At 39.3% G+C, this 20,883-nt stretch overlaps 1 protein-coding gene across 9 annotated transcripts in view; it reads left to right on the top strand.

Annotated features, from left to right (window-relative positions):
* Nucleotides 1-421: 421 nt before the first annotated feature.
* pgghg (protein-glucosylgalactosylhydroxylysine glucosidase) overlaps nucleotides 422-20,883 on the top strand; it is a 39,448-nt gene continuing 18,986 nt past the window's right edge. For 2 of the 9 annotated variants that reach the window (XM_043706057.1, XM_043706060.1), the window contains exons 1-8: nucleotides 422-1,262; nucleotides 4,020-4,167; nucleotides 4,481-4,747; nucleotides 5,831-6,041; nucleotides 13,153-13,588; nucleotides 16,430-16,549; nucleotides 17,775-17,906; nucleotides 18,952-19,063. In XM_043706057.1, coding sequence (XP_043561992.1) covers nucleotides 4,495-4,747; nucleotides 5,831-6,041; nucleotides 13,153-13,588; nucleotides 16,430-16,549; nucleotides 17,775-17,906; nucleotides 18,952-19,063 — 1,264 coding nt within the window. In that variant the 5' untranslated portion in view covers nucleotides 422-1,262; nucleotides 4,020-4,167; nucleotides 4,481-4,494. Of the gene's footprint in view, nucleotides 1,263-4,019; nucleotides 4,172-4,480; nucleotides 4,748-5,830; nucleotides 6,042-13,152; nucleotides 13,589-16,429; nucleotides 16,550-17,774; nucleotides 17,907-18,951; nucleotides 19,064-20,883 lie in introns of all 9 variants that reach the window. The other 7 variants (XM_043706058.1, XM_043706052.1, XM_043706059.1 and 4 more) reach the window with 6 other exon arrangements.

Here is a 20,883-nt window from a genome sequence, read left to right as displayed (position 1 = left end):
GCAAGGAGGTCACGTGGTCCTCCGTTTCGCGGGCAAAACAAGGTCACGTGGTCCTCCGTTTCGTGGGCAAAACAAGGTCACGTGATCCTCTGTTTCGCGGGCAAAACAAGGTCACGTGGGTTCGACATCCGGGAACGCAAGGAGGTGGAGAATGGAGTCAGATCAACAGCCAATCAGAAGATAATCCCACCTCAGTGATTGCATGACGTTGTTTATTATATAAAAAGACTGGATCAGGGACAGAAGGCAGTGGGATTTACCCAGAGCTCTGTATGCTTTATCCACTTACTGCTAAAATAAACTAAAAGTGTGAGACCGTTGTTTATTATATAAAAAGACTGGATCAGGGACAGAAGGCAGTGGGATTTACCCAGAGCTCTGTATGCTTACTGCTAAAATAAACTAAAAGTGTGAGACCGAATATCTTCTCCTATTGCTTCATTTAAAGAACAGGCTCACACATAGAAGAAAGTAAGTTGGTAGTTTGAGCCAAAGTCCGACACAAGAAAGTCTCAGTTAGATCTTAGCGCAGTTTGGAGATGTTGACAGCTTTGTTCGGTCCATGACCCTATGTCAAAATAGCCATTCAAGTTGGACTCGAGCTGCTGAAACAGGATGGCATGTGCGAAGAATTCTACGTCTCCTCGCCCAGCCCCTAACTTCATGTCACTCTATATGCTGAACCGTTCCTGAAGAAACTATTCCAAACACTTGCTTCGTTACATGGCTCGGGGCATGTTATTAAAATTAAACACAAATCCATTGGAATTACTTTCGTTATTAGAAAGTTTTAAACTGTTTTCAAATATTCACAGCAAAGCAATCTGCTGCCCGCTTTGTGACCCCACCCACATCGTGTTTTAGTACTGAGGTGATTTCCGTGTACAAAAGGGAGGGTTTGTGCTGCTTGTTGATTTTCCCCTTGGGCACCGATTGGAAGGCGAGGCCCTGACCGGTTGCAGCAGGCCCAGGAAAGTTAGGAGATTGCTCTGGGACTCTCGGTGAGTGGCCAGAGTTTGCATTTGCGGGTTCATTTGAGAATGCAGTAATGGCTCAAACCAAACTTGATTGCAGGAAATAGCTGAGAACTGCAAGTAACCGTTTGATTAATCCTATGTAACAAACTCTGAGCTTTGTCCCGTTAGAATGAGACGGGGCGCTTTGCGCGAGCAGTCTCTACTATTCTCGCAAATGTTTACACTTTAGAAGCTTTCGTTGTCCGAGCGAAGTCTGAAGCTGGGAACCTTTATTTCCTGATTGGAGTAAGTGTAATCTTTTGTTTTTGACAACGAGCAGCGGGCTAGGGGAGGTTTCTTGAGGCTTTAAGGTCGGAACTTTGGTTGGATTTGAACTTCAATGGTATATTGAAAGCCAGATCTGCAAAATAAATAACGAGAAAAGGAGTCGGGGCTTCCGCAAAGTAAATCTGATCAATTTAGGTTATAGTCAGGCAGAGACTGATAACTTCCAGTTTACCCCTCAACCTGGGCAATTTAATGAGCCACATGTCAAGCGGGGATAAGTTTCTGCAAAACAATAATTTCGATCTTGTAGCATTTCTCACCTAAAATAATTGACAAACAGCTTTAACAGGAGAGGTGAAAATTCCAAAGAGGGAAAAAATGGAGAATTGAATTTTCTTTTCTACCTCATGCCCCCACGCGGCCACCCCAAGATTAGACAAAAGTTGGGATGCTTCAGTCCAGTGAAAGGTGGCAAAATCTGGTTTATGGGACGAGGTAGTTCGAGGGGGATGAAGTGAAGCAGCAGTTGGTGATAATTATATCATAAAGTTTAGGGTCTTCAATGGAAAAGATGCAAACTAAAACGAGAATAACTCACTGGGAAAAACCTATTTCAACTAAGTGAGAATGGATCTAATCCAAATGATAACCACCTGATGAAGGAGCAGTGCTCTGAAAGCTAGTGCTTCCAAATAAACATATTAGACTATAATCTGGTGTTGTGTGGTTTTTAACTCTAATCCAAACAAATAGGGATCAAAGACTGGCAGCTAAACTGCAACTGAACAACAGACTATTAGCAAAGACATAGCACTCTGGATGATGAAAAAGATAGGGATTAAACTGAAACAGAAAAGGTGCACTTGTGGCAGATTAGGTGGATAATCTAAATGAGAACCAATCTGAAGAAAGAAGTTTCAGGGGATTTAAAATAAGAGAAGCAAAGACTAAGTACAAGAATAGACAGGTGACCAACATAAAAGCAAATCCCAAAGTCTTCTAGAGAAATATAAGTAAAAGGAGGAGCGGGACTAATTAGAAATCAAAAAGGGGATTTATATTGAGGTAAAAGGCATGGCTGAAGTATTAAACAAATACTTTGCATCTGTGTTAACCAAGGAAGATGAGGTCATCCAGGTCCTGGTGAAAGGAAAGGTAGTTAAAACACTTTCTCAGGCATTAAAATTGATGCGGAGGCTTTTTTTTGTTGTTTTTTAAGTTGATAAGAAACCAAGCACATATGAGATGTATTCAGAGCCATTGAGGGAAGTAAGAGGAGAAGTTGCAGAGGCACTGATCATAATTTTCCAATCTGTCTTAGAGTCAGGGATGTTGCTAGTGAACTCAAGAATTGCATATTTTATAACCCTATTCAAAAAAGGCTGTGAAGATATACCCAGCAACTAACTTAAGTTCCTCATCTCTGGAACATTCTTGTGGATCTTGTCTACACACTCTCTACCATCTTCTCATCCTTCCTGAAGTCCAGAACTGGACTCAATACTTCAGTTGAGGCCACACTAGTGTTTGATACTAGTTTGACATAACGTCCTTGCCTTTATTGATAAAGCCAGGACTCCTCATGCTTTATTAAGTGTGCTGTCAATGAGTCCTGCCAATAATTTATAAAATACACCTAGTCCCTTTCTTGCACCTCCTTTAGAATTGTATCTTTTGTTCCATGTTATTATCACCATGTTCTTCCTACAAAAATTAATCACCTTACACTTCTCTGCAATAAATTTAATCTGCCACATGTTCATGCCCTTTTGACACTACTTTTCTCATGAGTTTCAGTACTTAGAAATTTAAGCGATCCACATGTGACCTAGGCACCAAGATCTAGCACATTAACATATAATGAGAAAGAGCTGGGATTCCAACACCAATACCTGGAAAACTCTACTACAAACTCCATTCTAAAAAATCATTCACCACTCTTTCTTTCCTGTCACTCAGCCTATTTATATCAATATTGCTATTGTACCTTTTACTTCTAACTTTATTTACAAAACTGCTGCATGGCACTTTATCAGATGCGTTCTGGAATTCATATACACCACATCAACAACACTACCCTCAACAATCCTCTCTGTTATTTGAAAAAACTCAAGCAAGTTAGTTAGTCTTGGTTTGACCTTAAGTCCATCCTGGCTTGCCTTCAAAAACCTGCATTTTCCTTATTGACCATTAATTTTTCCCCAAATGATCATTTTTTAAAAAACTTGCCCTCCACGAATTTAGATTGACTGGCTTGGAGTTGCTGGTTTTATCTTCACAACCTTTTTTGAATAAGATTGTAAAATATTTGCAATTCTTGAATTTGCTGGCATCATCCCTGAGTCTAAGAAAAATTGGAACGTTCTGGTCAGTGTTTCTGCAATTTCTCCTCTCACTTCCCTCGGTTAACTTGGGTGTAACTCACCCCGGCATGGTTATTTAATAACAAACAAAAAATGAAACATGCTCCTCGTCAATTTTAAATTCTTGAAGTGAAAAGTTTGGAGAAACTGGGACTGTTCTCCTTGGAGAAGAGGAAATTGACAGGAAATTAGATGAGAATTATTCAAAATCTTGAGGGATGTGGACAGAGTAGATGCGATACTGTTCCCAATACTGGAAGGATTGAGAACCAGAGGGCACAGTTTTAAGATAGTAGGCAAAAGAAATAATGGCGACATGAGAAAAAAACATTTTTACAGTGATTTTGTATTCAAAAAAGTGTCAATTCTTTCGTGCTATGTCTCACAGCAGATGTGTGATATCCCTTTTAAGGTATGTGTTCAAGAATTCATCACTGTATCATTGGATAATAGTATACAGTTTCAAGTCTCCATCTTACTGAGCTTGGCCTCTTGCAGCATGACATGCTAAGTGAAGCAAACTACAGTACATCCAAATTATTTGGCTTCAGTCCAGACATGCAAGTACCTATGATTGTAATGTACCTGTGATTGTAACCTACCTGTGTAAAACCCAGAGCTGTAATAGAAGTTCATTTAATTTTGCAGTACTATGTGACTCATGTCTTATCCTTGTGTTATGAGAACTAGCGTGAGTTTAATAGCATGCTAATGGCAGATCATCAGTATGTCGCACCATCTCATGTTAAATACCTGTTCAGTCCCTTCACTCTGTGCCTGCAAAAGTGCATATTATTATGGAGATTGGGGATGGGAGAATAAGAGGAATAAGTTATTAGATTTAAATTTCAGAAATGTTTTCTTCTCATTTAGATGCCACATGCAATATGTCAGATTATGAAGATGACCCTGCAGTATTTTCCAGTGACACATTGCCTTCTGACCTTCGTTTTATGGCAACAGTTGCCAATGGATACCTTGGCACGAGAGTGTATGGTGATGTAATGCATATTAATGGGATATATAATGGTGCAAATGGTGACAGCTGTCGGGCAGATGTACCATCTACTGTTAATGCCAGACTGACCATACCCGATGAGAGAACTTTTAAAGAAACCTACACCTTGAACACAAGGATAGGTAAAAGAAATCTATTTCCTTATAATTTTTAAAATTTACAAATGCTTTTTCAAAGACTGTCTGTCTCATGCAGGTTTTATTTGCAGATAGCTAGCGCCTAACACTAATATCATTGCTTTTGTGTCAATGTTTCTATTTATCAAGTGTGAAATATATGTCCTGCAGAAACAGATACTTGCCATTTTGACTCCGAATACACCATCCAAGATTAAGTGCAAAATAGTAAGATATAGAATAAAGTTTCTTTTGCAGATAAAACAATGTTTTAGCCCAGACTTGAGTGTGACATTTTAAAATCTGAATTACGCACCAGCTAGTTTGTTTGAGATTAACAAATTACAGTTAGATCTGTAACTTTTTTTTTACAAACAATAGATGGACAATTTAGGCCTTGGTCTAGATTAGATGGGGCTGGAAAAGCACAGCAGGTCAGGCAGCATCCATGGAGCAGAAATAGGTTGTTCTGCCTTTCCCCCTGTCAGGAATATATCTTAAATGTAGCTAAATCATCTCCCTTTTAAAAATGTACTGTCCTGCTGCAGCATAACATAAGACCGAGACACAATCATGCCAACATTTTCATCTTATGTCTACAGCAGGGATCACATGAGACTCAAGGCAAACTGAAGGAACAATGTCTCATCTTTGCCTGGGCACCATCGAGCCTTCAGGATTTAGCATTGAGTTTAACAATTTCAGAACGTGAATGCTCTCTCCATTGTTCATTCCCTACCTGTGTACCCCTAGTCTTGTCCTCCATGATCTGTTCCCAGCACAGCCAACTGGTTTTCAAACAATTACACTTTTCATTAGCATCCCACTTACCTATAATCTCTGTCTCTGTCTGTCTCTTTCTCTCCACCCCCCCTCTTCCCTTATCATTAACAATCTCTTCGTTTACCTATCCCTGTATTTTCTCTTTGTTTCTCTAGGCTGTTTTTTGTAAAAAAATACATGTTAACTGTTTCTCTGCCTACGTTTCTTACAGCTAAAATAACCTATATGGTGGTTGCTTTTCCAGGACGCAAGTTTCTAAAATTCCTCTCACTAGTTGCATAATGATTGCTGCTTTCCTTTCCCTAGGTGTGTTTAGCTATATCATAGAGACACAGCATTTCAGGATGATCCAGCAGATATTTGCCCATCGCACTCAGATTCATCTCATGGTTCTCATCATAACTTTGGAGCGATTAACCACTTCCAAGGAGCAGTGCACAGTCCAAATAAAATCGTCATTTGCTCCCCACAGCCAGAATATTGACTTTGTGAGTGGACCAGACTTCATGGGAGCAAAGTAAGGATCAGATCTCTGATTCTTGATGTCATATGTTGGTGCTTAGGGCAACAAAGTTTATACGTTTAGTGTTATTGAGATAAAAGTTCCTTTCTTTTTTCCTATTGGAGTTGTTGAGGTTTTGTTTTATGGTATTGTCAGTGTGCCAATAGAGACAGCTCAATCTCAGAGGGCTGTTTGAATGTAAGGACAGGGCTATATGCATGTTGTCATAGTCGTGTCTTCAATATCTTGCCTGATCATTCTTCTCCCTTGCATAACTCATTTGGACCTTCTTATGTTGCTTATTTTTTTCCCTTTAACTATAATTGCTAACAATATTCTCTTGCTGTCTCTTAGGGTGAACTACTTCTTTAAACTGCCACCCTCTCGTTTCAAACTTCATCCATTTTATAATATTGATACCCTTATATTTTGTTTTCACTAAAGTATGACTTTGCTCTTTATATTTTTCTGTATGCATGCAGTTGAAAATCTTTGGACAGCTTCATAGCAAAAATTCAGATGAAGCTGCCATTTAGTTTATCCGACACCACCCATGCAGAAATACGTTGTTCGTAACATCTAAAACAGATAATGAATGATTCCACTGTCTTGCACCCATTGTTTTTTTTTCTGGCAATCCAATTTTGTATGTTGAATTGGTGATTGGGAGAAAATTTCTAAATACTGAGATTATATTATAAACAGCATTATACATTGTTATATTTTAATCAATATAAATTGCTAGCTTCCAATTTTGGAACCTTGGCTCCTGAAGATGCTAACTTTTCCTGAGGTACTTAAGCAAGCGTGTGTGTAACTAATATCGGCAAGCCCGTCAACTGTGGTGATTTACAGAAGATTCAAAGTCAATCTTCACCCTTGTCAACATGTAAGAGCAATAATCACCAGGACAGAAAACATTGGCTAATTTTTATTCACCCTCACTCCACCCCAGTATGTTGGGGATGGGAACCTTCCATTCATCCACCATCAGATTATTAGACAAGTTGTAGAAACCCCAGAAGAAATGTCATAAATGTAGCTTGATCTATTTGTAAAGGTTCATGTTGCTTTTCTGCTGAAGTTACAGAATCCCCACTTTGGAAATTCAGCTCCAATGTGTTGGCTGCCTGGGTTGACCATAGAAGCAGTGTGGTTTAGTTGTTTGTCTCATAGAGTCATAAAGTCATAGAGATGTACAGCACAGAAACAGACCCTTCAGTCCAACCCGTCCATGCCGACCAGATATCCCAACCTGATCTCGTCTCACCTGCCAGCACCCGGTCTATATCCCTCCAAACCCTTCCTATTCATATACCCATCCAAATGCCTCTTAAATGTTGCAATTGTACCAGCCTCCACCACTTCCTCTGGTAGCTCATTCCATACATGTAGCACCCTCTGAGTGAAAAAGTTGCCCCTTCGGTCTCTTTTATATCTTTCCCCTCTCACTCTAAACCTATGCCCTCTAGTTCTGGACTCCACAACCCCAGGGAAAAGACTTTGTCTATTTATTCTATCCATGCCCCTCATGATTTTATAAACCTCTATAAGGTCATCCCTCAGCCTCTGACATTCCAGGGAAAAATGCCTCTCCCTATAGCCAAATCCTCCAACCCTGGCAACATCCTTGTAAATCTTTTCTGAACCCTTTCAAGTTTCACACCATCTTTCCGATAGGAAGGAGACCAGAATTGCACGCAATATTCCAACAGTGGCCAAACCTAAGTCCTGTACAGCTGCAAAGTGACCTCCCAACTCCTGTACTCAATACTCTGACCAAGAAAGGAAAGCATACCAAATGCTTTCTTCACTATCTTATCTACTTGCACTCCAAGGTCTCTTTGTTCAGCAACACTCCCAAGGACCTTAGCATTAAATGTATACGTCCTGCTAAGATTTGCTTTCCCAAAATGCAGCACCTCACATTTATCTAAATTAAACTCCATCTGCCACTTCTCAGCCCGTTGACCCATTTGATCAAGATCCTGTTGTAATCCGAGGTAACCTTCTTCGCTGTCCACTACACCTCCAATTTTGGTGTCATCAGCAAACTTACTAATTATAACTCTTATGCTCACATCCAAATCATTTATATAAATGATGATAGTCGTGGACCCAGATCCTTGTGGCACTCCACTGGTCACAGGCCTCCGGTCTGAAAAACAACCCTCCACCACCATCCTCTGTCTTCTACATTTGATCCAGTTCTATATCCAAATAGTGAGTTCTCCCTGTATTCTGTGAGATCTAGCCTTGCTCACCAGTCTCCCATGGGGAACCTTGTCAAACGCCTTACTGAAGTCCATATAGATCACATCTACTACTCTGCCCTCATCAATCCTTTTTGTTACTTCTTCAAAAAACTCAATCAAGTTTGTGAGACATGATTTCCCACGCATAAAGCCATGTTGACTATCCGTAATCAGTCCTTGCCTTTCCAAATACACGTACATCCTGTCCCTCAGGATTCCCTCCAACAACTTGCCCTCCACTGACGTCAGGCTCACTGGTCTATAGTTCCCTGGCTTGTCCTTACCATCCTTCTTAAACAGTGACACCACGTTAGCCAACCGCAGGTCTTCCGGCACCTCACCTGTGACTATTGATGATACAAATATCTCAGTAAGAGGCCCAGCAATCACTTCTCTAGCTTCCCACAGAGTTCTAGGATACACCTGATCAGGTCCTAGGGATTTATCCACTTTTATGCATTTCCAGACATCCAGCGCTTCCTCCACTGTAATTGGACATTTTTCAAGATGTCACTATCTATTTCCCTACATTCTATATCTTCCATGTCCTTTTCCACAGTAAATAATGATGCAAAATACTCGTTTAATATCTGCCCCATTCCTGTAGCTCCACAAAAAGTCTGCCTTGCTGATCTTTGAGGGGCCCTATTCTCTCCCTAGTTACCCTTTTGTCTTTAATGTATTTGTAAAAACTCTTTGGATTCTCCTTAACTCTCTTTGCCAAAGCTATCTCATGTCCCCTTTTTGCCCTTCTGATTTCTTTCTTAAGTATACTTTTACTGCTTTTATACGGTAAGAATTCACTTGACCTATCCTGTTTATACCTGATATGCTTCCTTCTTTTTCTTAACCAAACCCTCAATTTCTTTAGTCATCCAGCATTCTCTACACCTAGCGGCCTTTCCTTTCACCCTAACAGGAATATACTGTCTCTGGACTCTCATTATCTCATTTCTGAAGGCTTCCCATTTTCCAGACATTCCTTTACCTGCGAACATCTGCGCCCAATCAGCTTTTGAAAGTTCTTGCCTAATACCGTCAAAATTGGCCTTCCTCCAATTTAGAACTTCAACTTTTAGATCTGATCTATCCTTTTCTATCACTATTTTAAAACTAATAGAATTATGGTCACTGGCCCCAAAATGCTCCCCCACTGACACCTCAGTCATGTGCCCTGCCTTATTTCCCAAGAGTAGGTCAAGTTTTGCACCTTCTCTCGTAGGTACATCCACATACTGAATCAGAAAACTTTCTTGTATACACTTAACAAATTCTTCTCCATCTGAACCCTTAACACTATTGCAGTCCCAGTCTATGTTTGGAATGTTAAAATCCCCTACCATAATCACCCTATTATTCTTACAGATAACTGAGATCTCCTTACAAATTTGTTTCTCAATTTCCCTCTGACTCTTAGGGGGTTTATAATACAATCCCAATAATGAGATCATTCCTTTCTTATTTCTCAGTTCCACCCAAATATCTCCCCTGGATGTATTTCCAGGAATATCCTCCCTAAGTACAGCTGTAATTCTATCCCTTATCAAAATCGCCACATACCCTCCTCTCTTGCCTCCCTTTCTGTCCTTCCTGTAGCATTTGAATCCTGGAACATTAAGCTGCCAGTACTGTCCATCCCTGAGCCATGTTTCTGTAATTGCTATGGTATCCCAGCCCCATGTTCCTAACCATGCCCTGAGTTTATCTGCCTTCCCTGTTATGGCTCTTGCATTGAAATAAATGCAGTTTAATTTATCAGTCCTACCTGTTCTCTGCTTTGTCCCTGACTGTTTGACTTGCCCTTGTTCTCAACTGTACCAGTCCCTGAGTCCCATTCCCCCATCTTACTAGTTTAAATCCTCCCGAGCAAATATCCCTGTGAGTATATTGACCCCCTTCAAATTTAGGTGCAATCCGTCCTTCTTGTGCAGGTCACTTCTACCCCAAAACAGCTTCCAATGATCCAAAAATGTGAATCCTTCTCCCATACACCAGCTCCTCAGCCATGCATTCATCTGCTCTATCCTCCTATTCCTGCCCTCACTAGCTCGCAGCACCAGAAGTAATCCAGATATTCCTACTCTCGAGGACCTCCTTTTTAAATTCCTGCCTAATTGTCTGTAATCTCCCTTCAGAATCTCAACCTTTTCCCTTCCAATGTCATTGGTTCCAGTGTGTACAATGACATCCCGCTGGTCCCTCTCCCCCTTGAGAACATTCTGCACTCTCTGAGACATCCTTGATCCTGGCACCAGGGAAGCAACACACCATTCTGATTTTTTGCTGCTATCCGCAGAAATGTCTGTCTGTGCCTCGGATTAGAGAGTCCTCTAACACAATTGATCGCTTGGAACCTGACGTACCTCTCATTACATTAGAGCCAGTCTCAATACCAGAAACTTGGCTGTTCATTCTACGTACCCGAGTGTCCATCACCCCCTACATTTTCCAAAACAGCATATTTGTTTGAAATGGGGATAGCCACAGAAGACTCCTGCACTACTTGCCTACCTCTCTTACCTTTCCTGGAGTTAATCCATCTATGTGACCGTATCTGAGACTTTCCCCCTTCCTATAACTGCTGTCCATCACATCCCCTTGCTCTTGTAAATTCCTCATTGCCTCTAACTGCCTCTCCAACTGATATATTTGATCTGATAGGATTCATAACCAATGGCATTTATTGCAGATATAATCCTCAGTAACCCATAAACTCTCCCTAAACTCCCACACCTGACAAGAAGAGCATATCACTCTACTAAGGGCCATTTTTGCTTCTTTCAATCTACAGACCCAGACAATAGGACTGTCTTATTCCTCTACAAAACACTGCTCCAGGTTAAATTTATACTTATGGCTTATAACTTAAGTTTAATCAAGAGACATAGCTCAATAAAACATATAATCAAGAAAGAACCCACTCTGCTCACTACTGCAGACTTATTTTAAGGCCACGCTTAAAATCCACTTATCTGCTTCTGTGTTGTGACCTTTCCCAAACAAGTTCCTCCAAGATCAGTTGTGAATTTCACTGTTTTTTTTAATTTTCCCAGACGCACTCCGCAGTCCAGCAATACATGAATTCAACAAAGGCAGTAACTGCAAACTCTGTCAGTTAGCAATGTGGGTTTCTTTCTCTCTCTCTCCTGCACTGACCTCACCATGTGCTTCCTTTGTCTGTTCTTCTCCCTTTTAAAACTGCTGTTGTTCTGACTTTTTTTTCTGCAAAGTTCCAAAACAATGCAAAAGCACATAAAACATTAATTGATGTTCCTGGAATTCAAGGAAATCACCTCCAACACTTAAAACAGCTTAACAAAGAAGGAGCATGTTACAGCCAGAAATCTTTCCCGTCCTCCATCTTGGATTACCCAGAATCAATATTACGGAAAACATCATCTACCCTCCAATCATTCCTCTACTGAGTGTTGTTTACCTAAAAGTAATAGTTCACAATCTTTATTTATAGTGGATCCCCTTATCAATTTACCAGCTCTCTGAGCACCCAAAATAATGTGAATGTTTAATATTTTAACCTCTTTCAGGTTTGAGAATTGTGCAAAATGCACAAATTATAATACACATAAGCAATGCCGATAAGATATTGCAAATGTGAAAGATGAGATTATTATGTGTGGATAGTTATGTTTGGAATGTCAATTTATTTTTTGACAATGAATAAGAAATAGAATTTATTGTCTCATATAATGCCAAACTTGTATGCACTTCATAGCTGGGTGAATAAAACTTTTGTTCTGACTCCCCAATCCACTTTGCTCAAATTACTTGCCCTTTAAATGGTTTTCAGCCATAGCTTTACAAATTATTACTAATGGTTTGGCTATAAAGATATGCAAATTGTACTGTTGTGCAACCTATTGACAGAAATGGCTTTGCCCTCAATCGTAACCTTTAATCCTTGTGAGCTCATTCATTGGGTCAGTGAGAGAATGCACTGATGTCTCTGTGGGTTGCAGCTGGGAGGTTGTGTCCAAGTCATGGCTAAACTCAGCAGAGGATGAGTCCAGTGCTGGGAAATGCTGGTAGCTTCTGTGAATGGCCTCTTATTGGGGCCTTCATTGGCTACTCAGCTCAATGAGGCAGGCCAAGCATGTTTTGTATTTGCTTCCTGCTACCTCTGAAACTGTCGAAGATATATACAGGATCAGAGAGCCATCCTGCATTGCAACTATCTGAATTTCTTTATCTGCAAAGCTGATACTGTCTTCTGAGTAAAATTCCACCCAAAATGTATGAATCCTTGCATACTGTTTATTCTAAACTGAGTTTTAAATCCCTAGCCTTGAATCATCACCATCTCCAGATGTGGTGATCTACCTCATCGGTACATTACGCCAGATGACCCTTCTGGAAGAGGACGAGTCCTCTGTGGAATCTTTCAACCCACGCTCAGAAGCTCAATAAACTCTTTGGGGGGTGTCTAGTGACAGAATAGTGCAGAGACCTACATCCCATGATAAATCTTCCAACCTGTCCCCAAGCCAAGCATGTGTTTTGTATTTTAAAAATACGACATGTAGAGCAAGAATACACTGGGAAACATTAGACATTTTTCCCTGCATACATAAAATGCAAAGTGAATAAATTAAAAATTATGTTAAAATGCTTAAATATTTGCATTCAACCTCAAATTCAGATTCAGACTATTTCTCTGTATAGCTTCTGCATAAATGTTTCGTGTCCTAGAGATACCCATGTCATAATTGGTAGCCAATGTCTCAAAATAACAAATTTAAATTTTCCCCCATCTGTTCTCATGAGTTATATTTCTCAATATTCATTGGCTGAGTATAGTTAAGATCTTTCTTTTGATGCTTCCTTAGGAAAGCTTTTCTTTCTTTGTAATTCAGGTACATCTATGGACAGACTCTTACCCCAGAGGTCAAAGGGGCTGCAAGACAAAATGTTCACATGATCTCAGTGCCACTTCCAGAGTCTCTGACTATGTTGCCAGAGGAGCAGAGAAATTCCTGGGTATTCCTGACCGCGGTGGCCAGCACAGCAGAGCAAGTAAAGGCTTGTTTTGTGGAAGGACAAAGCCTGATCCAATTCGATCAGCTGTACTCTTCGCATGTGGCTGCATGGGCTGCACTATGGAAGCAGAGCTGTATTAGTGCCAAAGGCTGCAGAAAGTTAAACCAGGCTATGTACGGGTGTCTATATTACCTGCTCAGTGCTCTTCCCCCTCTGAAATCTACTGACTTCCATTATATAGGATTAAGTCCTGGAGGTCTTTCCAATGGGGGTAAAGGAGAAATTTATCATGGACACGTTTTCTGGGATCAGGTAGGAGGTATTAGATATGAAGACTCTGATCATATGGCTGAACTTTGTACATTTTGAGGAAATTTGATGAAACTGTTATGGATATATGTTCTGCTTGCTTAGTTTGTTGAATGGAATCTGATCCCAGTTGATTTTCAGGGGTCAGAGCAACTTAAATATTATTGGCGCCTACTGGTGGGTAGGATAAAGTGATGGTGGTAGTCCTCAATACTTGCAGAGTATAATGTGGAACTTCAAGGCTGAATCAAGTTGAAAAAACAAAAATCAATTTTAAATGACTCCCTACATTTTAAAAGATTCTGTCAGTAACATAGCATCCCAAGAGCCCAGTATTTCTTGAGTTCAGTTCACAGGGAATATGAGACAACACTACGTTGCTGGAGCTAATGACCGTGAGATAAAAATACCAGATCCCAAGGTGCTGTTTGAACAATATCAGGGGAATTCAGCCTGACGTGCAGGCCAGTAATTATCTCTTGATACCACCAAAACAGACAAACTAGTCATTTTATCTCATTGCTGTTTGTGGAATTCATTGTGTACGATTGTTTGCTGCATTTGCCTTTAAAATTATAGTGATGACACTTGAAAAATACTATACAAATGCAGTTTCCTTCTTTTATTAGTGTACAACATTTAAAAGGCATCTGGATGGGTATGTGAATAGGAAGGGTTTAGAGAGATATGGGGCAAATGCTGGCAAATAGGACTAAATCAGTTTAGGATATCTGGTCAAGGCAGATGAGTTGGATTGAATGGTCTGTTTCCATGTTGTAAACTCTCTCTATTGATGTGAATGTAATGATTGTGATTTGGCCTTTCGACGTCTTGTAAGTCAGAGAAAGTTTTTTTTTAAAAATAAGAATGAATCTCATTGAATAAACCACTGTTTAGATTGCCATAATCATAGCCATCTGTGAAAAATAATGGTGTCTGTAGCAAATCAGACGTGGAACCTTATGACTCAGACTTGGCCTTTTTTGAGTCCATTTTACCGCTGCCTGTTGTTTATGCCCATTGTGTGGTTGTCCAATTTTGTTTTTGAAAAATGTAATTTGTAAAACCTTAGTAAGATGAAACTATATGATCTTAGACTACAACTGATACAAACAAAAACAGAAATTGTTGGGAAAATGCAGCAGTCTGGTAGCATCTGTGGAGAGAAAGCAGAGTTAACGTTTCTGAAGAAAGGTCACTGGACCGAAACGTTAACTCTGCTTTCTCTCCACCAATGCTGCCAGACCTGCTGGGTTTTCTAGCAATTTCTGATTTTGTTTCTGATTTCCAGCATCCACTGTTCTTTGGTTTATTTTCACAAGTGTATGGACCCCTGCTGAGCACTCTGCATCAAAGACCTGACAACCTAATACATTTGAACTATTTATTCATTTTGCAAAAATAAGCTTCTATCTGTCTTTGAGGATATGGCTTTAAAGTCTAAATTATTGGAAATTTACTTGTCTCTCTTTTATTTTTAAACTTGTGTGCATGCATTTTGCTTGATAATACAACTTTAACATGTGACTCTGTCCGTAGAAATTGCTGACTAGTGCTACCGTGACTAATATGACATTGCTTTTGCTACATGGAGTAATTTTAGTCAGAAATAGCTTGCATTCATTAAACATTACAATGTACTTGAAGTTGTACTTTATGGACATATATTGACTGCCCCACCCTATTGTAGTTGTATCAACAAATGGACAAAATGGTTAAAAGGACACATGCAAATGCTATTCAAATATTGAGATCACATGACTGACAAAAATGTTTATTGTTCACTTTTTATTCAATTGCTAGGCAATGACCATCACCATTAAGATAGAAATCAACCATCTCCCCATGACATTCAAAAGCATGACATCAATAACAAGATTATCCATATCAACTCTGTAGATCACAGTAAGAGCTTGCCTCTTGGTTCTCCAAAGTCGTCATCTGTAAGACACAAATTAGGATTGTGAAGGAATAGCCCCCCACTTGTGATTGGCATCATCCAGAACCAAGTAATCCACTTGATCAGTACCCTATCAACCACCTTAAACCTTCATTCATTCCTTTCACCCCAAGTTCAGTAGATACTTTGGTTTGCGTACTATTTACAAGATGCATTGAAGCAGCTCACTAAAATCTCTTCTAACAGCACCTTCCAAAACCATATACTCTACTATTTGAAGGATAAGGGCAGTAGGTATGTGAGAACACCACTATTTGTAATACCTCCTCCAAGTCACAAACCACCTGAATTGTATTCCAGTTCCTTCACACAGTTATTGTGTCAAAATCCTGGAATATCCTTATGAACAGCATTGTGGATACACATTGTGGACACCGGACTGCTGTTCAGGAAGGCTAGCTGCTCACCAACACCTACTCAAAGGAAATTGGGAATGGATAATAAATGTTGGCCTTACATTGATGCTCACATCACATGAATGAGTGTGTTACAAAATATAATCAACAAGGTTGCACCTAGATTCTGAATTAGCCATGCACGCACTGGCCAATGTGTTGGATAACACTGATGTCACTTTTTTTTCCTAAGTCCTTTCTGTAAAGCAAAAAGAAATCTGAAGTATTTTGCTCTGGACTTGGGGTGAGATCAGTTAATGTGAACATGAATTAGAGATCAAACCTCAATCTCATACCATATTGATGGTACTTTAAACCACAATTGTTGGAGAGCTCAGTTACTATTTTTGTTATAAAATGCCCATCCCAATTTCTGATCCATGTCAGGATGTCATCATCAGCTTCCCCTCTTTAATTAACTTAATAGTTCTGCGATCTAGTTATTAGCTGCCAGGATCCTTTAAAAAAATTTGGCTTTGTTTGTTTTAGGAAATCTGGATGTTTCCAAATGTACTAGTATTTTATCCAGAGTTGGCACGCATTCTCCTGAAGAACCGCATTCAAACACTTCCTGCTGCAAAAATCATTGCTGGACAACAAGGATATAGGGTAAGCAAGTGGCAACAGAACAGTAAATTTCTTTTCACATTGTGGGCTCAGTGTCCCATACCTGCCTTTATTTGTTTTGTGGGTTTTTTTTTCTGGTCCTGATATTGAAGAGGTTCCATGAATTCTTGCCATGTTTTATTCTCAAAGGAGTATTATGATGATGCTTTTCCTGACACTGAACTGAGCAGCTGGTAGTTACCCAGGTGTACACATTCCACTTCTTTTGCAGAGGAAGGTCTGACATGTTTCTTTACAAATGTGTTTTGCTCCACTCCATTTCCTATTGTTCATTAAACCTGAATAATACAAGGCATCTGACCACAAATAAATAACTGCCAAAATGATAGTGCTTTTCCATATTTTCATAGAAAAATTATCCAGCCAGAAATGAATGACGACTACTGTAGTTCTGTTTGACTAAGTAAACATCAGAGAATTATTTCACTTTGGTGTGAAAAGGTTTGGTATGATGTTATAATTGAACCCAATACTTTACTTTCTGGACTGTTATGTGCCTGCAGTGGTAAATAGAACAACATTCCTTATGATCTGTCCATAAAAAAAAAAACTTCTATTAGATCAGTGTACATTTATTATGTTAGCTGATATTCCCTGATAGGTAGATATTAAATTGTACAGAAAAATTGTCAGTAACTCCGGGTTCATGTAAAAGGTTTTCATGTAAACCTCAGTTATGTAATATGGTAGGCACCCAAAATTAGTGTGTAAAAGAGTAAATAAAGTTGAACAGCAGCATGATCCAAGTTCTTCTGTGAAAATAAATTGATGAGATTCCTTTGTTCATTTGGAATGTTTGATAAATGAAAATAATCTTCTATACTACCAATAAAACACTATTCTCAGCACCACTTGCTCTATGCTATGATCACGTCTTAACTAATTTTATGAAAATTAGTGTTGAGATATACAATACCAGATGGCAGTAATTGCTTCCTGTTGTACAGGAGCTGACACCATAACACAGATGAACCATATACTGTAAGACAAGAGTAAATCGTTCACTTGTGGATGGTGTATATCAAATTTATTTTAGAAATTAAAATCTAAAACTTAATTCTAAAAAGCTTCTTCTGTTACCAAACTGATTAAATATTTAGAGTTACAGCTCCTGTTAATCTCACTGCATTTCATTATTTGCTAGTAATCTGCTTTACTTGCATAAATGGGCTCTGTGTATGAAGTTTAATATCTCTTGTTTCATAAGGGTGCCAAATACCCATGGGAGAGTGCAGTGACTGGATTTGAGGTTTGCAATGAAGCTGTTTATGGACTAAAAGAAATCCACATCAATGGTGACATCTCATTTGCATTTCAGCAGTATTTTTACGTCACCCAGGTGAGCACTGTTTCTGCAGCATTCCTTTATAGCAGACTGCGACCAATGTTTTTATTGCTCCGGATTTGAACTCTGGATATGAAAAGAAAAATGTCACCTGTTGAATGATGCTTCTGGAATTTCTTGCTCAAATCAATTTATTCATTGCAGTCTTTCTTTTTGAATTATTTTCTCAATATCACTGTGGAGAGTTGCTGTTCTGAACTGTACTTTTGTTCTTCGTAAACAGTTAATGCTCTACCTTACATAATCTTCCTCTTCCCTATATCCCAATGTTGAAATCAAGACTGTCTTTGTTTCATTGAGTTTGAAAACTGGAACTCATTACCTCCCTTCAATCTGCGATGTGAAGGATTTAAAAAAAACCCATATTTTTTGATATCTACTTATAACTTACATTTCAACCTTGTTGGTGTTTTGTCTTTTCACCTTTGATAGTTTCCTATTTTCAAACTTCAAGTTTTTGAATTTCTTTTATGCTTGTTGAAGAAGGAAGCACATTTGTGGCAATGAGGAAGAAATTTATGTGATGAATTTTTAAGGCTTATAGATTGGGAGATTGGAAGCATCACTGTGTGCAATCTGGAAATGCTAGAGTTTAAGGCTACTGGAAGAATTTAATTCAAATGTGAATTTGGGACAACTGGACAGTGTGCATTTGGGGCTTTTAAGTCCATGATCTTCTATAGAAGTTTAATGTCTTACTTCATTAACTGTTTTTTATTTTCGTAAAAGGTGGAAATCTGCTGGAAACTTGTATGGTTGCTTTTTGAAAATGCTAAAACTGTGAGGTACCAAGGTGCAATTTTCTCTTCAAACCCACTTCATTCAGATCCCATATTTATTCTATCACGGACATCCTGCCCACCACTCTCTGATCCTTTACAGTAAGGAGAATAGAATTCTGATATTTCTCCTTAAGAAAGTCAAGCAGGTCTGTCACACTCAAACTGTTTTCCCAAAGTAGAACATTTAGGTCTTTGCAAGTTTCCACAGTTGTAGTTTCTATTCTCACTCATTTCTCACGATTTACTTTTGGTTTTAGGACCTGGAGTTTTTCCAAAAGGATGGGGGTTGGTATGTGGTCAGCAACATAGCTGAATTTTGGAGCAGTCGAGTGACTTGGAACCCTTTGGAGGAGTGCTATGACATCAAAGGTAATAAATATGAAATTGAGCAAAAAGTTGGGTCATTTGACCACTTCAGACTTTCGATCTCAGAAAATGTTATAAGGAAGAAGATCCAGCTAGATGATGAAGGTGTGAGGTACACTTAGAATCAAGAACTCCCTAAATTGGAAATTTTAGAGTTGAGACCATGTTGGATGTGATCCATGTCACTAAGACTCTGAAATGCATCATTTTTATTAACTGATTTGTTAAGAATTTATTTACATGCTGAAACATCTCCCTCTGTGATAGATTTTACATTTCAGAGCATTTCTTATGCCGTTCATCTGTATAATTAGAGTCATAGAGATGTACAGGATGGAAACAGACTCTTCGGTCCAATTCGTCCATCACAACCAGATATCCTAAGCTAATTTGGTCCCGTTTTCCAGCACTTGGACCGTATCCCTTTAAATCTTTCTTATTCATATATCCATCCAGATGCCTTTTAAATGTTGTAATTGTACCAGCCTCCACCACTTCTTCAGCACATTCCATACACGCACCACCCACTGCATGAAATGTTGCCCCTTAGGTCCCTTTTAAATTTTTCCTCTCTCGCCCTAAAACTGTGCCCTCTAGTTCTGGATTCCCCCACCCCAGGGAAAAACATGAGATCTGAATGAAGTGGGAAAAGGCCTTGTCTATTTACCTACCCATTTGTGTGAGAAGTTTCTAGTATGTTTGTTCTATAACCACAATGGAGTTGTCTACAAGTGATCCTATGACCAATAGGGTCACTGGGATGAAGGAAAACATATATGTTTGGCCAATAATTATGGAATGTTGCTGAACAAAGAGACCTAGGGGTAAGGGTGTATAGTTCCTTGAAAGTGGAGTCGCAGGTAGACAGGGTTGTGAAGAAAGCATTTAGCACGCTTGCCTTTATTGGTCAGTGCATTGAGTATAAGAGTTGAGAGGTCATGTTGTGTCTGTACAGGACATTGGTGAGGCCACTTTTAAAATACAGAGTTCAAGTCTGGTTTCCCTGCTATAGGAAGGATGTTGTGAAAATTGAAAGGGTTCAGAAAAGATTTTTAGGATTTGTTGCCAGGATTGGCGGGTTTGAGTTACGGTGAGAGGCTGAAAAGGCTGAAATTTTTTACCTTAAGCATTGGAGGTTATGGGGTGAACTTATAGAGGTTTATAAAATCATGAGGGGCAATGGATTGGGGAACATCCAAGGTCTTTTTGCTAGGGTAGGTGAGTGCATGGGTTTAAGGTGAGAGGGGAAAGATTTAAAAGGGACCGAAGGGGCAACTTTTTCCACACACAGTGGTGCTTGTATGGAATGAGCTGCCAGAGGAAGTGATGGAGGCTGGGACAAATACAACATTTAAAAGACATCTGGATGGGTATGTGAATAGAAAGGGTTTAGAAGGGTATGGCCAAATGCTGGCAAATGGGACTAGATCAATTTAGGATGTCTGGTTGGCATGGACAAGTTGGACCGAAAGGTCTGTTTCCATGCTGTATGCCTCTGACTTTATGACACTCTGTCAGCTGCACCAAGATCAAAAGAGTCAAACATTGTCACATTCCTATCATTGAATGGTCGGCAATATTTTAACCTTAACTATTACACAGAAGCTCTCGAGTGGGTCTGTGTTTTACCGAATTTTCACAGAATATTTGGTGCAAACACAAGTTCCAAAATGTTTATTAAAAGCAGAAAAATTTTAGGTCAGCCTAAAGTTATTAAAGGAATTGCAATGCTATGAATTTGTGTGTTTAAAACAGTACAACACATTACAAATTATGAAGCAGGCATTACAGCAACCAACTGATTTTCTGTATGTGCATGTGGC

The sequence above is a fragment of the Chiloscyllium plagiosum genome, chromosome 16 (assembly GCF_004010195.1).
Source record: "Chiloscyllium plagiosum isolate BGI_BamShark_2017 chromosome 16, ASM401019v2, whole genome shotgun sequence".
Lineage (NCBI taxonomy): Eukaryota > Metazoa > Chordata > Chondrichthyes > Orectolobiformes > Hemiscylliidae > Chiloscyllium > Chiloscyllium plagiosum.
This window is presented reverse-complemented; position numbering and strand designations above follow the sequence as displayed.